We start from the raw sequence: 16,470 nt of genomic DNA on the forward strand, positions 1-16,470 counted from the left end.
AGTTGCAAAAAGAGAAAATATGTTTTAGTTTCATAGAGGTATGCCATTTCCCCAATCTTTTTTTAAATAATAAAAATGATTGTCAGCTCTATAAATTCAGGCATATAAAACTTCTCTCAGTCATATGGGAATGTATTATAATAATACCTGTACTTCTAGTATTTATACTTTACTGGTATATTGATGTGACATTGTTTGTTATTCACAAGAAAATGTTTTGTTTTAATTGTTTGGAAAGTTTCTTATAGCCTTGGTAATTTTTTTCCTTTGATAATATTTTAAAATATATTGAATAGTTTTTGAAAATATTTTATCACATACATAATCATTTTCATTTTTACCCTTTGTTTTTTGTCCTCCAGGAATGCTTCTGGTCACAACAGACACCCTTGGCCATGATTTTCATGTCTTCCAAATTCTGACTCATCCTTGGTCCTCATCACAAAGTGCTGTCCACCATCTGTACACTCTTCACAGAGGAGAAACTGAAGCCAAAGTAAGCTGTGTAGTTTTTCAGAAGGCCATTTCTTTGTGTAATATGACATCTGCTGTAGTTGTTCATTTATATTGCTTAATGTTAGTGAGAAAATATTGCTCTTTGTGATAGAGTAGGTTAGATGATTAAGAAAAAAAGCCCATTTTGACCCAATAAATACATAAGCACTAGATGAACACCTTATTGTCAAAAAATTCAATGAATTTTGATAAAAAAGTAGTTTTGTTTATTCTGCTACACCAAACCTAATGCCATTTCTTGCCCCAGAGAAAACTCCTGTCATGCATTTGATATCTGTCCCTCCATAATTTTACTAGGCATTTTGATTCCATATACATAAATGTGTACATACATACATATACACATAAACACACACGTATTTATATATACATAAAATAATTCAGTTTCATAATAGATTTCAGTATATGGATATTCTAGAGGCAGTTCACAATGGCTAGTGAGAGCCAATTATGCACATCTCTCCCCAACACTGTTTTTAGTGACTTAACGTAGGTTATGTGAAATCATCCATGGTGGGAGTATTTTAATCATGAAAATTGGCAAACACTAGAAATAATCTAGCAGTAGGGGAGAATTGATTTAGATAATAGAACAAATAAATGACAAAAGAAAATAGAGGGATGGTTATTGATTACAAGAGACTTAAGATACACATCAAGTAAATGCAACATGAGAACTTTGGACCTTGATTTAATCAAAGTATAGAGAGACATTTTGAGACAGTTGGAGAAAACTGATCATGAACTCGATATTATATGATATTTATCAAGTGTTATTAATTTGCCAAGTGTGTAATTGTAGTTTTATTTTTTAAAAATCTTTATCTGCTAGGCATATATCTTGAAGTTTTTACAGGAAAAAGGATATGATATCTCTAATGTGCTTTAAAATATTTTTTTTTTTTTTTTTTTTTTGAGACAGAGTCTCACTCTGTTGCCCAGGCTAGAGTGAGTGCCGTGGCGTCAGCCTAGCTCACAGCAACCTCAAACTCCTGAGCTCAAGCGATCCTGCTGTCTCAGCCTCCCGAGTAGCTGGGACTACAGGCATGCGCCACCATGCCCGGCTAATTTTTTCTATATATATTTTTAGCTGTCCATATAATTTCTTTCTATTTTTAGTAGAGGTGGGGTCTCGCTCTTGCTCAGGCTGGTCTCGAACTCCTGAGCTCAAACGATCCGCCCACCTCGGCCTCCCAGAGTGCTAGGATTACAGGCGTGAGCCACCGCGCCCGGCCATGCTTTAAAATATTTTGTCAAAACAAACAATGAAATAGAGTCAACCAGATTTGCACAGTGTTAATTATTGAAGCTGGGCGATATCCCTGTAGGTGGTTCATGATGGCATTCTCTGTACTTTTGTGTAGGTTTGGAAATTTCTTATAGAAAGTAAAAATAAAACAACACCCTTCACCAGCATTATGCTGTTTTACTTACTTTAGCTTTATAACATGATTTATTGTTTGTTTTCAAAAACTTTCCTGGCTATTGTGTTTTAGAGTGACTCTATTGAATTATGTAATGAATCCTGGGTTGATTTTTATTTGAATTACATTGATACGACATTTTAATACAGTTAGAAGTGACATTTTTACACTATAGAAGTTTTGCATCTAGGAATTATTACATTTTAAAATTAGTCATTGCTGTGGTATGGCAAAACTATTGATTGTTTTGTATTGAATTTGCATCTTTCTGTGTTGCCTGCTTCTCTTGTAAGATCGAATAGTTTTTAAGTAAATTTTCTTGAATTTTCTAAATAGAATATATTTTCTGATAATCATACTTTTTTGAGTTTTATTTTTCTATCTTATCATATGGGCTAGGAAATCTAAAATATTATACAACTGTAGTAGGTATAGATATGGTCTTTTATTTTCAAATGTCATTTTCTTTGACTTTATTGTTTTCCTCTATTTTTAGTCTTTTTTTTTTTTCATTTTGCAAGTAATACATAAAAACATCTTGTAAGTAAACTTTACACAATCTTGAAGTACATGGAGCAAAACATCAAAGTTACCCATTAACCTCCCTGCATGGAGCTGCCTTGCTTGGTGTAACATTGCAATCTGTTGTGCCTTCTTAAAAATACCCCACATCGATTAATTTGTTCTTAATACTGCAGTAGTGTTACATATTTTTTAATTATCACCCTAGCATTGAAGATCTGAAGATTAAAAACACCATGATTTTACTTAACTTTTCTGATTTGAGTTCTGACATTTATCGATTGGTACTTCTTAATAGATATGCACTTTCATTAGTATTTCTAATTAATATCTAAGGGAAAACCAAATTACTGCTTGGTATCATCTTAGCATTTTCATAATCCAAGTTCTATTTGAATTCATTCATCAGCTTTAATTAAAATGTTTAAATCTTGAATCCTTACCCTTCAGCATATATTTTTCCTCTTTGTATTCCCATTGTCTCACTTCAGAAAAGATTCGAGACACGAAATCTGTTTGTGCATTTTTCTTAACTCAGTTATTTTATTCTCAAGTTAAATTGGGAAATCCTAGCCTTTTATTTATTTATTCATTGATTTATTCCAACAATAAAATTTTTTTTTTTTTTTTAGAGACAAGGTCTCGCTCTGTTGTCCAAGCTGGAGTGAGTGTAATGTCACTGTCATAGCTCATGCTAACCTCTAATTCCTGGGCTCTAGTGATCCTCCAAAAGTGCTGGATTACAGGGGTGAGCCACCATGCCCAGCCATCCCAGCTGATTCTTGACTTTTCAAGAAATTGTGGTAAAATACATGTAACATAAAATGTACCATTTTAATAGTATCAATCCACATTTTTGTGCAACCGTCGCCACCATCCGGGTGATCTTAACTTTTGGAACTGAACAAATTCTCTAAGCTATCACCATTGAACATTTATCCATATTAGCTGTTCCTCAATTAGAAAGAAACTAGAAAACGGAATTTTAGTAACTAAAGTATCTTTTCATTTCTTCTAATGTTCCCATCAGGCAAATTATCATTTATGTGCAAATTTTAATTTGTTTGCATATAATACATACTGCATGATGATTAAGTATGGGAATATGCAACTCCTCATACATACAATGTCCAATTTCTTCCTTCTAGAAGAAATATTTAAAATATTTTTACCTTCATGAGGGTGTTTGTTATATCTCCTTTTTTCTTCACACAAAAAATGCCTACAGTAAGTATTTAAGTTCCTGTTGAGATTAATGAAATTGATTCTTCTATTAAGATTTCACTTTAGAAGTATATTAGTTGGATCATGACTTATATGTTTAATTTGTAAATATTCATTATCTAGTCAGATGAGGTCCACAGGAAAAATAAATAAATAAGAAATAGTATTCATGTTAACAATTCCCTTATGTCCTCTCCTCCTTATCTAGGTAGAATTAATTAGGATTAATCCTTCTCTTCCTTGTGTCACTCATTTTATACTCTGTTATAGTACTAGATGTCTACCTATCTGTCTCCACTAATATTGGGATTTCTTTTATAAACTAAATTTTACCTTATTGACTCTTACATGTTCAGGGCTTTCCACAGAGCCAGATACATTTTTCCCTTGCACCATTTGGAAGTGGTTGCTAACATAACACAATGCTCTGTTATCCTCAGTGTTTGAATGTGTACATCCTATAAATGGGGACACTCTTCTATGTAACCATAAAATAACCATCTAAAAACCTAATCAATAAATTTCCATAATCTAATTTTCAAACTCCATTTTAGTTTTGCTAGTTGTTCTGGTAACTAGCAAAAGGATTTAGTTCAGGAAAACTTCATTGCTCTTTTTCTTCTGTCTCCTTTATTCTGGAATATATGATCATTATTTATTTGCCACTTATGATCCTAGCACATTTATTTATTTATTTACTTATTTATTTATTGATAAACAGGGTATCCCTGTGTTGCACAGGCTGGAGTGCAGTGGCACGATCATAGCCTACTGTAGCCTTGAATTCCAGGGCTCAAGCAATCCTCCTGCCTCAGCCTCCTGAGTAGCTGGGACTACAGGCACTCTCCGCCATGCCTGCCTAATTTTTAAAAAAAAATTTGTAGAGATGGGATCTGTCTACATTGCTCAGGCTGGTCATGAACTCCTGGCGTCACAATCCTACCATCTTGTCCTCCGAAAGTGCTAGGATTATGGTAGTGAGCCATGATGCCTAGCCATCCCAGCACATTTACATTTTATGGGCCATTTATTTTGTAGAATGTTCCTCAATTCCTTGATGTTTCTTCATGATTAGATTTACTCGTTTTGGGCAGGAATGTCACAGAGGTGATGCTAGTTCTCTTTACATCCTATCAGGGGTAAAGAGAACTGTAAAGTAAATTTTGATATTTACTATTTCTGATGATGATCAGTTTAATCACATGACTGAGATGGTGTTCGCCAGTGTTCTTCACTGTAAAGTTACTCCTTTATACTTAAAAAATTACAAGTTTTTGTGGGGAGGTAATTTTAAACTATGTAAATAGCCCATTCCTAATGAAACTTTCAATTCTTATACTTACACCATTTTGGTTGCCTAGATTCCTATTTTATTCAATGGGTTATATTTATTAAGTAATTATTATAGTGCCCAAAATGTCCCATATTTGGCCAGGGCGAGCCCATTAACTCTGTGTCTGTGTCCCTTTGACATATCTCCATCATTCTTTGAGCATGTCCTTACTTTCTGGTACAACTACCTTGCTTACTTTTATTTATCATTTGTTTTGTTTCTTTTGTGTGGAAATTTCAAATTAGATGAGCATTTTAGGTAAAGATTTAATATTTCAATATGTTGTTGGGCTCCTTTTATATCTTAACTCTTTTTTAAACTCTATCTGTTCTAGTCACTGATAAAAGCCCTTTTTAGAATTCAAATATTTTAAGTACTTAACACCTATTTTTGATACCTCTTTTGTGCTAGCATTATTTGCCATTTAGTTTATCTATAAATCCAGTATGGAAATAGAAATTTTGCTTAAGGTTCTTGGTATCTCTCGTCCTTAGAACAGTGCCTTGCACATCGTAGTACAAATGTTTGCTGCTGCCAATGATATTCCTATTTAAGAAGTAGGAAAATTAAATAGGTATTATTAAAACGATTGTGCAATAAAGCATAGTCTATAATTTGAGAGATTTGGAATTTCTAAGCACCATACAGTAAGCTCTAAGGATCTCAGTTAGTGGCCATAAAATTAATTATTATAAAGTTCTACTGAAAATTATTTTGAACTGATATTTAATATTTAATACCAATCATGAATTTTCTATGGCACATGATCTATCTAGCTACCTTTGAGTACTACAAAATTGTTATTCTGGATTTTTCCAACAATTCTGAGGATACTTTAATCAGGCAAAGAAAAAAAATCAAGTGTATGGATCTAATTATACTGAATTAAGTTGTTTTGTGGTCTATGACTTGGGATATCCTCTGCATCTGACAATAATTTTCCTTATAAAGCACATATGCAGTTAGAAAAACAGTCCTTGTTTTCAACAGTAAGTATAAACCTTACAAGTATTTTGTTAATATACTTCCGTAATGTCTTACTCAAGCGTACTCAAGTCATTTTTGTACTTAGCATGCTAAGTTTGGTAAATAGCAAACTTGGTTTTGAAACATCTGTAAATCAGATAAGTGTTAATTTTACCATATTAGAACAATATTACAAAATAGTATGGTTAGTATCTTTAATTGTTGAGGGGAAAAGAATCTAGCTATTTCATATTATTAATTGATACTATTGATGGTCATTTTAGATAAAAGCAAATTTTTTAAATGTGAATATGTCCCAAAATACTGCCTAGTTATGCTTATACTGATATTCAAATTTAAGTGGACTTTCTGTATTTTATTTATTTTGTATTTTTATTTATATTTTATCTGGCAACACTGTTTATGACTATATAGTCATGTGACTTTTTTTCAATTTCCCCCCCAAAACATCTTGTTAATTGAGAAGTAATGCACATACTATTACAATTCATTCTTTTTAAATACAGAATTCACTAGTTTTTATTACATTTTCAGAGTTACGCAAGCCATCACCAGTATCTAATTTCAGAACATTTTTCTAACACTTAAACTCCTTACCCATTAGCAGTCACTCTTCATTCCTATTTCCCTAGCTCCCCCATATACTTGGATACTGATTAGTAATTGTATGACTAAGGATAAGCTAACAACTTTCTCTAAGCTTTAAATTACTCTTCTGTAAAATGAAGCTGATAACTATTTCATAGGGTTTATTGAGAAAATATCAGAAATACTGTATTTAAATACTTAGCAAAGCACTTGGCACAGTAAATGCCAGATAAATAGTCAATATTTGGACCTCTACTTTTGGCTAATATAGAGTTAATAGAGGCTAGATTTACCCTCCTACCTGAAACAACTAAATGATAGTGTTTTTCTAGTTACTGTACATTAGTCATTGAAGGAAGACAATCCCTGAGAGATAGGAAACAAATGAGAAAATTCCTATGATTGTCCCATCCTGAAAGCGTTTTCAGTCATGGTACGGGAAGGGGGAACCCAGATGTAGCCTGGTTTATAAGAGATATCTAAGAGTCTGGGGAGACCAAGGTCATAGATTCCCAGAACAAAGTACCAGAGCTATGAGAGCTCCAAAGAGAGAGAATCCTGGAAATTTGCAGAAAAGATATGAAAACATGGAAAGACCACAAAGGAAACAGTAAAGCTGTCTTTTATTTGAAGATGACATGATTATCTATGTAGAAAATCTAAAGGATTCTATTAAAAAAATAAAAACTAATAACTGATGTTAACAAGATTATGGGATATTAAATCAGTATACAAAAATTAATTGGACTTCTATATACTAACAACAATCGATAATTTTAATAAAACATCTAAAAATATAAAATATTGACATACAATATACAAGACCTGTATTCTGAAAACTAGAAAACATTGCTGAGAGTAAATTAAATTTAAATATAGTAAATGGAGAGCTAAACCATTTTCTTGTGCTGTAATACTTTGTCACTACAATGTTGGTTCTCTCCAAATGGATCTGTAGGTTCAGTGTAATCTGCATCAGAATCCCAGCAGGACTTTTTTATTTGTAGAAATTAACAAGATAATTGTAAATTCAAATGGAAATGCATAGGACTTACAATGAGCAAAATAACTTTGAAAAAGAAAAACAAATTTGGAGTGATGTCAGTACCTGATAGCAAGACTTATTTATTAAAGATACAGTAATCAATAAGGAGTCTAGGAACATTTGCAAACATGGCTGAAATCTTTGATTTTCAGCAAAGATGCAAAGTGGCGAAAGGTTAGTCTTTTCAACAAATTAACTCAAATTGGATCATACACTGAAATGTATAAACGTATAACTATAAAGCTTTTTTTAAGAAACCCAGAAGAAACCTCTGTGACTTAGGTTAGATACAGAAGTTTAAGATGTTACAGTAATAGCAAAATCCATTAACAAAAAATTGATAAATTGAAGTTCATCAAAATGGAACACATCTGCTCTTTGAACAAAACCATTAAGAAAATGAAAAACCGCAGTTGTTTTGTACCCACAATACCTTTAAAAACTCTCAAAAGTCAGTGAGTTTGAGGAACTGGATTTCTCATATTTCATACATTGCTGTTGGGTGTGTAAAATGGTCCAGCCACTCTGGGAAATAGTTTGGTGTTTTCTTATTATAAAAATCTTAATATGCACTTACCATAGAAATCTCAGTCCTGGGCAGATTGTCCACAGTATGGAATTTACGTTGTTAGCAGGATGATGTCTAAAATTCCTCAATATTTCCTTCCTGTAGTTGCCATAACAAATTGCCATGAACTTGGGGCCTTTAAATTTCAAAAATTTCTTCTTTTACAGTTTTGGAGGCCAAAAGTCCAAAATTAAGGTGTAAGCAAAGCTGTCCTCTCTCTGGAGATTCTAAGAAAGAATCTACTCTTTGCCTTTTCCAACTTCTGGTGGTTTTTAGAGTTCCTTTATTTATAGCCACATCACTCAATCTCTGTCTCTCTGATTGCATTGTATCCTCCCCAACTCTATGTCTGCTCTCTTCTGTATTTCGTAGAAAGATAAATGTGACTTTCATTGCCAACCTGGATAATCCAGGATAAGTGATTTCTCTAAGTTTCTATAACTTAATCACTTATTTTGCCAGAGTTATTCTTTGATCTTATGAGGGATATGAGCATCTCTTTTTGGGGGCTACCATTCATTTCGCTATATTCCATCCTCTGCCTCCCAGAATTCATATTATGCCATATGCTAAGTACGTTTTCCGCATATCAACATTCCCAAAAGTCTCAACCCATTACAGTGTAAGTACAAAACTTTAAAATAGCATCAGCTCAAAAGCCCCAATATCATCATCTAAATCATCCAAATCAGGTGTGGTTAAGACTCTGGGACTCATCCTGGGTCAAAATTCCTGTCCACCTGTGGACTCATGAAACAATAAACGTTATCTCCTGTCAAAATATAATGGTAAGACATGCATTGAATGTGCATTCCAAAAGGAATAAATGAGAAAGAATAAAAACAGTCACTGGTCCGAAACAATTTTAAAATTCAGCAGGACAAATTCCATTAAGTTTCAAGCCCTGAGTTTCCTGTTTGGCTTGAGGCTTTCCCATCCTGGACTGCAGCTCTGTCTTCTGGGCCTGCAGATCTGCCAGCCACTGCCTTTGTACACACAGCTTGTGCTTGGAGTCATTCATCCATTTTATTGAAGGACGGCAAAGGTTTATAGCAGAGGAGCTCTGTCAAACTGTTTCCCACTTGTAGAATTTTGCGAGATCCAGTAGCCCTCTTTCTCTTTATCCTGTTCCTGTGCCTTTTAGTCCAAGCCATCAATGTTTCTAGTGATACAGCATTCTCAAAAACCTTGTGTATCTTCTGTCCATGTGATGGGGATCTATGCCATTAGACAAGCGGATATTTCACAGATCTTTCTTGAATTTCCCCATCTCTATTCCTGGCTTCTGCTGGTTGAGTGGGTTCATGAGTCACATGCCTGGTGTCTTCAGCAAAATGTTATCTAGCCATACCGTTGGCCTTGTCTTCAGATCACACTTTCCTGCGAACCTCCTGATATTAGCATCTTTCTCTTTATAGGATATTCAAATACTAAAAGATCAAAGAGATTATTTCAGAAGCACTCTTAAAGGCAGTAAGGGAGATATTTGGGGTCAGGGAAACATTCTGGAAAACTTAAAATCATTTCATAACTTTTGTCATTCAGCCATAATGGTATAATAGAAACTGGACTAAGTGTCTCTATCAGTCAGCACTCTACCAGAGAAACAGAATCAGTAGGACATTAAAGGGATTTATTGGTTTACATGAATGTGGGGGCTGGCTAGGCAAGTCTGAAATCAATAGGGCTAGCCATAAGGAATGTCAGGTTGGAAACTCTCAGGAAGGAGCTATTGCTTCCATCCATAGGATCACAGCACATTAGCATAATGATCCCCAAGATGATCCAGATGTAGTAAACAGTAGAAAGTATTTTAAATCAACTATTATTATTATGCTTAATGACATGAAGGAAAATATGCTTGTTAGATGGGAAGATAGGAAATCTCAGTAGAGAAATATGAAATATAGCAAGTAACCAAATATAAAGTCTAGAACTTAAAAATACAGTATCAAAAATAAAAATAAAAATGAACTGGATGTGTTAACAGCAGAATTTATAAAGAGTAAAAGAATTTGAAGATAGATCACTAGAAATTTCCAAACTTAATGAGAGATAAAATAGAAAATAAATAGAGCCTTAGCAATATGTGGAATAATACCAAATCTAACATACATGTAGTCATTGCAGGTGAGAAGAGAGTGAAGGAGAAAGAAATATACAAAGATGGAAAACTCACTTTTGTTGAAAGACAAAAATTTACAACCTTAAAAAGACAAACATTACATACGATCAAATACAAAAAAAGCCATTTCTCAGGACATCATACTTGACTTTTTTCTGAGAGAACCAAAGTAAGGAGCAAATCTTAAAACCAGGCAGAAGAAAATAATACATTACATACAGAGAAAGTACATTTTAACAAACTGTTGACTTCTCATTGGAAACCATGGAAGTCACAGTGGAATAACATGTTTAAAGGACTAAAAAAAATCAAATATTGGCCACCAAAGTTCTCCATCAAGCAAAAATATTCCTCACGGATGAAGGAGCAATAAAGCCAGCACATTCATACTAGAAATCATGCTAAAGTGACATGTGATACCAGAAGCAAACTTGCATTTTTAGAAAGTAATGAGGAAGATTGTAAATTTCTTGTTGAATGTAAAGGATGATGGTTTCCTTTTTAAAATTTGTGTAAAATACATAGGAATGATAAAATTATAATTTTATAATTTTTAAATGTAAGAAATTATAGCATTATTTTGTAGGGATTATATTGTGTATACATGTAATGCATATAACTATAGCACAAGGGGCGAAGGGTATTCGGGTAGGTATATGGAGCTGTACTATTGCAAGGTTCAACATTGCTATACATAAAAAGCCAGTATTTCCAATGAAAATGTTATACCAAAAATTGTTCAGTTAATTCAGAAGAAGGCAGAAAAGGAATGGCAGAGGCACAAGAAAAAAAGGGATAAACAAGAAACAAATACTAAATGGTACATCAAATTCAACCATATAAAAATTACATTAAATATTAATGTACTCCAGTAAAAAGGAAATTACCTATAAGAGATTCACTTTCAGTATAGAGACATTAATATGATGATAGTAATTGCATGTTAAAAGATACATCATTCAAACAACAAACATAAGAAATTGGAAATTATTAAGTAAAAATCTATTTTAAGACAAAGTTTATTACCAGAGATATTTCATAATGTTCAAGAGTCAAGTTGTCAGGAAAATTTAAATGTGTATGCACCTAAACTGAGTTTCAAAGTACATCAAACAAGCATCAAAAGAATTAAAATGATGAATAATTAATTCTGCAATTCACATTGGTCATTTTAACACCACTTTCTCAACATTGGGTAGAATAGAGAAAAAAGACATAAATTAACAGAAAAACACTACCAACCACATTGTACTAGTACACAAATAGCTGACCCCAACAACTACAGAATACATATTCTTTTCAATTATGATCTCATATATACTTTGAATGGATATGAAACAAAGGACAGTAGATGGGACTCATGCCACAGGCAAAATATTTATTATTGGTGGATTTAGATGGCAAGCACAGTATGGTACAGGGCACTGTAGGCTTGATTAGCGGTTTGATTCCATTCATTCCCATCAGTGAATGAAACCTTAGTAACCTGAGCCTGAGTGACCCAGATTGTTCGTTCCATTAGCAGCCGTGATTTGTTTGCACAATTCATGGCCCCAAAGAGAGGCATCTATAATCTGCCTGTATGTAGTCTTCCTAGTGGCAGATGAGACCATTGGCCAGGCCATTGCCAACTGACGAAATGTCAGTAAAAATAAAACATTTCCAGAGGATTGTCTAAAGTAGGAGTCAGCAAGCTTTTTCTTTAAAGGGCCAGATAATAAATATCTGACTCTGCATTCAGTATGGTCTCTATATTCAGCTCTGCTGTTGTCACACAAAAGCATCCATAGACAATATGTAAATGAATGGGCATGGTTGACCCACAATCATAGTTTGCCTTTCCCTGTGTTAAAGTTGGGGTGATTGTCTTCCATTATTCTCCTTTGCTGGATTGTTCCTCACTTCAGTCAGCCTTCCATAGTTGTTGGTGTTATACAGCTGCCAAGGCCCAGTGGGCACCTCAGGTTTCATCTTAGCTGAGCCATCAGTGAAAAAGGCCCAGGCATCTGAAGGAAGATCTATGAATCAAGTACCTATTGAGCTAGTGGCATTGTTTCAGGCAGTGGAGTAGGAGGTAAAGTGACTGTAAAACCCAAGGTGCTACTGGCTGTACTTTGGAGTATACCATTTCTATGTGAATAGAAGTCCCTGTTGGACAATTCCTACCTTGTTCATCTTCAAGTCCACCCTTCCCCAAGTGGGTCTAGAAAATCACAAGGCCTCCATGGATCAGTTACAATTAGAACTTAGCAGGTCAATAACTGCCTTCCTAAAAAGGGAGTGTGCTTGGTTGCTGCATCAGGCAGGTGGCGATGTTGTATTGGGATAACACCTTTCAGTACCTCAGCAGCCATTAAATCTTCACCTAGTCCTGGTATTCTGTTATTTCTGTTGTATAACCTGAGAAGGAACTGGAAGCCTAGTAGTGTGATCTGTTGTGCACTTGTCCCATTATCACATCAGTATACATGTCCAAGGATACCCTCTGACCCAAGCGTTTAAGTACAATCATGTAAGCTGTTAATACCAGTTACACATTCATCAACGTAAGTTACAATGACAGTACATTAGATTGGACTAAAGGGCCCCGCCCTTTTACACCGCATTGCAGCATATTTCCCCCCTATGAAAATATAGACTGATGTGTTTAATGTGCGTGTTGTTCCAATGACAGCTGCCATGCAATAACATTATCCCCTGTCTGTTAGGCAGGGGAGGCTAGCTTGTGGATGTGATGGGGGGATAGCATGGAATGTAGACCTTTTATCTGTCTTGGCCCTTAGATCCAAGATTGGTGCCTGAGTGTTAGTGCCACTTTACCCACCATGTGCAGTGGTGCCACTTCCCAGGGTCCAGTGAATGTCCAGGGACAGCATGACATTCTTTTGGCCCCATCCCACCATGTTTCACCCTGCAGTCATTGGCATTTCGGGCCATACCTCATTTCCTGTCTTGTTCAGTCTGCAGGAGGAACCAGGCCCATGAGCACTGCTGTCCTTGTGGTGTTATGTTAGCAAGGCTTCATATTCACTGTTATTTTTTATTGAAATGATTGTCCACGTACACTTTACAGTTTTCCTCAATGGTAACATTTTACAGAACTATAGTATATCACAGCCAGGATATTTACATTCACACAATCCACGCATCTTTTTCAGTTTTCACCAAGTTTATTTTTACTCATTTCTTTGTGTGTATATGTATTTAGTTATACAATTTTATCACATGGGTAAGTTTGTATATTCACCACCACCTTCAAGATACTGAACAGTTCCCTCATGTTACCCTTTTTTCACCAGACCTACCTCCCATACTTTGTTTGGACATTCACCTGTTAAATGACAGCTGAACTATATGCAATGTTTGTCTATTATAAGTATGTGAACATAGCTTTTATTTCTCTACCACAGATGCCCAAGAGTGTAATTACATGCTTAGTTTTATAAGACCTTACACGGAGGGAAAGATTTTTTGTTTTGATGAAACCAGATTTATCAGTTTTTTCTTTATTGATACTAGCCCTTTTATGATACTAGTCCAGGGTTGGGGAACCTTTCTATGTTGGAAGGGTGCATTAATTTAGCTGTAATCAAATAAGGCCACATTCAAGAAACTTCAAAGATATACTAAAAAATGTACATTATTTGGTAAAAATCTAACTACTATGTACTTAATCATTTCAAAAAATGAAAACTGTTAATTTTAAGGTTATCAGTTATCTTTAGGTTTTCATTGCCACTTTCATAGACAACTAAAGATTTAGTACTCATGGTTTTGAAACTTTTTGTCCAACTACTCTGTGCTTTTGGGTTTTCCTTCTTTTCTAATAGGGTGGGAAAGGGAATTGTTATTTGAATCATTAGGCATACTTTTGGCTACAGAAACAAAACCACATTTAACAGTGTTTTTAAAAATCAGGGGTTATTTTTATCATGTTATAAGAAGTCTGGTGCTGGTCTTGATACAATTGCTCAATCATGTCCTTGTGACTTTTTTGCTCTTTCCTTCATGATTGCTTTATAAATGTCACTTGCCTCGGCATCATTTCAGAATTCAAAGCAATAAGATGGGGAGAAACGGCAGCATCAGTGATGTTAATTTCTTTTATCAGGAAAGCAGATCCTTCCCAGAATCCTGCAACAGACACCTACCTTTGTCTGAATGATCATAACTATGTCAGCACTTCTTGTAAGAGAGGCCAGGCAATCACTTATTAAGCATTTGTAGTGGTGTCAAGTGAGGGAGTCAATGTTGGAGTTGGGTGTTAGATTTGGCACTCAGTAGTTACATCTATGTAATCATTACAGCCATCAAGATATAGAACATCTTATCTCAGAAACTTTACTCTTGCCTCTTTTAGTCAGTGTTCTGCCCTGTTCCTGCCCTAGGCAATTATTGCTATTACCTTATTTTTTAAAATAAAATATCTTTTCCATAATTTCTAAGTTTTGGTATGTAGTTGGAGGGACTGCCATTGCAGGTCACTTTATTTTCTCGCCTAGTATTGGTGACTTTAGATTGGTACCATGGTCATTACTCAAGTGTTCTAAAACTGCAAATTTCTTGGTCATGGCTGCCCTCCTCCCCCAATACCAATTAAATCATAATTCTGAAGGTGGGACCACAGGATCTGCTTTTCTTACAGATAATCTAGGTGCTTCTTAGCACACTAAAGTTTGAGAATCTCAGCTTCAGATTTTAGGATGTTAAGATAACCCTAAAATTTTACTACTGCTATTAATTGAGGTGGTTAATTGAGGTTTTGGGTTGAATTTGCAGCCTCATAAGGTGCTGATTTCTATATCTTAGATGGTAAAATGTAGTGACATTTAATTCTACTGCCCAAATTCTCTTGTTTCATATGTACTTTGAATTCAACCCATTTTATGAATTAAATATATGTGGGTATTTTTTAAGTTTTGATAAAATGTTGGACATAATCAAAAACACTGTTTAGAAATTTTATGTTCCACATGAGTATATGTCTGCTGTATTGGATTTTAGTTGCCCCAAATACTGCAGTTTTGAATTCCCAAATCAATGAAATATTTTAAAGTAAATAACTCAGATTGCCCAAAAAATATTTGTATAGATCTGGATTACTGGATGTTACAATATGTTTTAAGGAGCAAATATATTAGCCTTCCAGAGGCCTAAGTGGTTTCTGATAGCCAAAAATTTTATATCAACAAAGAGAAATAAGTGTGAAGTGTTATAAATATGCTAAGTAATATAAGAAGCATTTAATGACTGGTAAATTACATAATGAAACATAAATTTGTAAAAAATTTTAATCTGTAGTTTTTTATTTGTATGTTATTAGTTAATAACTCATGTTTAAAAGCTCTAAATTGATAATAATGAGCATCTTTATGAGGATTTCTAGACTAAATTAGGTACTGTATGCTCGAGTTTTCTTCTTAGGCAACACTTTTATGCTGAATGGAGGGATACTTAACAAGAACATCTGGTTATACCTTTTGCCCATATTATATTCAAGTCACTTGTTTAACCTAACCCCAGATAAAACGTGAGCCAGGATAGGCACAGATAAAAGACTAGTTTTGGCTTCCCTGCAGCTGTTTATCTTCCATTGAGCATAGGAAGGCAAAGGTATCTGCAAGAACTAAGAGGCTATTAAATGAAACCACAGACTATAAAAAGAGGCTATAGAACTTTCCTTTCAGCAAAGTAGCTAGTTAGTTGTTCCTTTTATTTTTTAAATAACAGATTTATTGAGGTATAATTCACATACATAAAGTTCACCATTTTATAGAGTCCAATTCAGTGGTTTTTAATATATTCACAGAATTATACATTGATCACCACTATCTAATTCCTGAATGGTTTCATGACCCCAAAATAAACCTAGTACCTATTAGAAGTCACTCTCCATTCTCCTCTCCCTCACCCTTGGCAATTACTAATCTGTTTTCTGTATCTGTGGATTTGCTTATTCTATACATTTCATATAAATGGAATCATACAACATATGGCCTTTGTGTCTGGTTTCTTTCACTTTTCATATTGTTTCAAAGTTCATTTTTAAGCATGCATCAGAATTTAATTCCTTTTCATTGTTGAGTAATATTCCATTATATGGATATATAACATTTTGTTTATTCATCAGTTGATGGA

General features: G+C 34.3%; 1 protein-coding gene across 9 annotated transcripts in view; it reads left to right on the plus strand.

Moving 5' to 3' along the window:
• The window catches only part of BCAS3 (BCAS3 microtubule associated cell migration factor), a 555,013-nt gene that overhangs the window by 185,768 nt on the left and 352,775 nt on the right, over positions 1-16,470 (plus strand). For all 9 annotated transcript variants that reach the window (XM_069481069.1, XM_069481074.1, XM_069481076.1 and 6 more), the window contains exon 14: positions 363-496. In XM_069481069.1, coding sequence (XP_069337170.1) covers positions 363-496 — 134 coding nt within the window. The remainder of the gene's footprint in view (positions 1-362; positions 497-16,470) is intronic.

The sequence above is a fragment of the Eulemur rufifrons genome, chromosome 9, assembly GCF_041146395.1.
Source record: "Eulemur rufifrons isolate Redbay chromosome 9, OSU_ERuf_1, whole genome shotgun sequence".
Classification (NCBI taxonomy): Eukaryota; Metazoa; Chordata; class Mammalia; order Primates; family Lemuridae; genus Eulemur; species Eulemur rufifrons.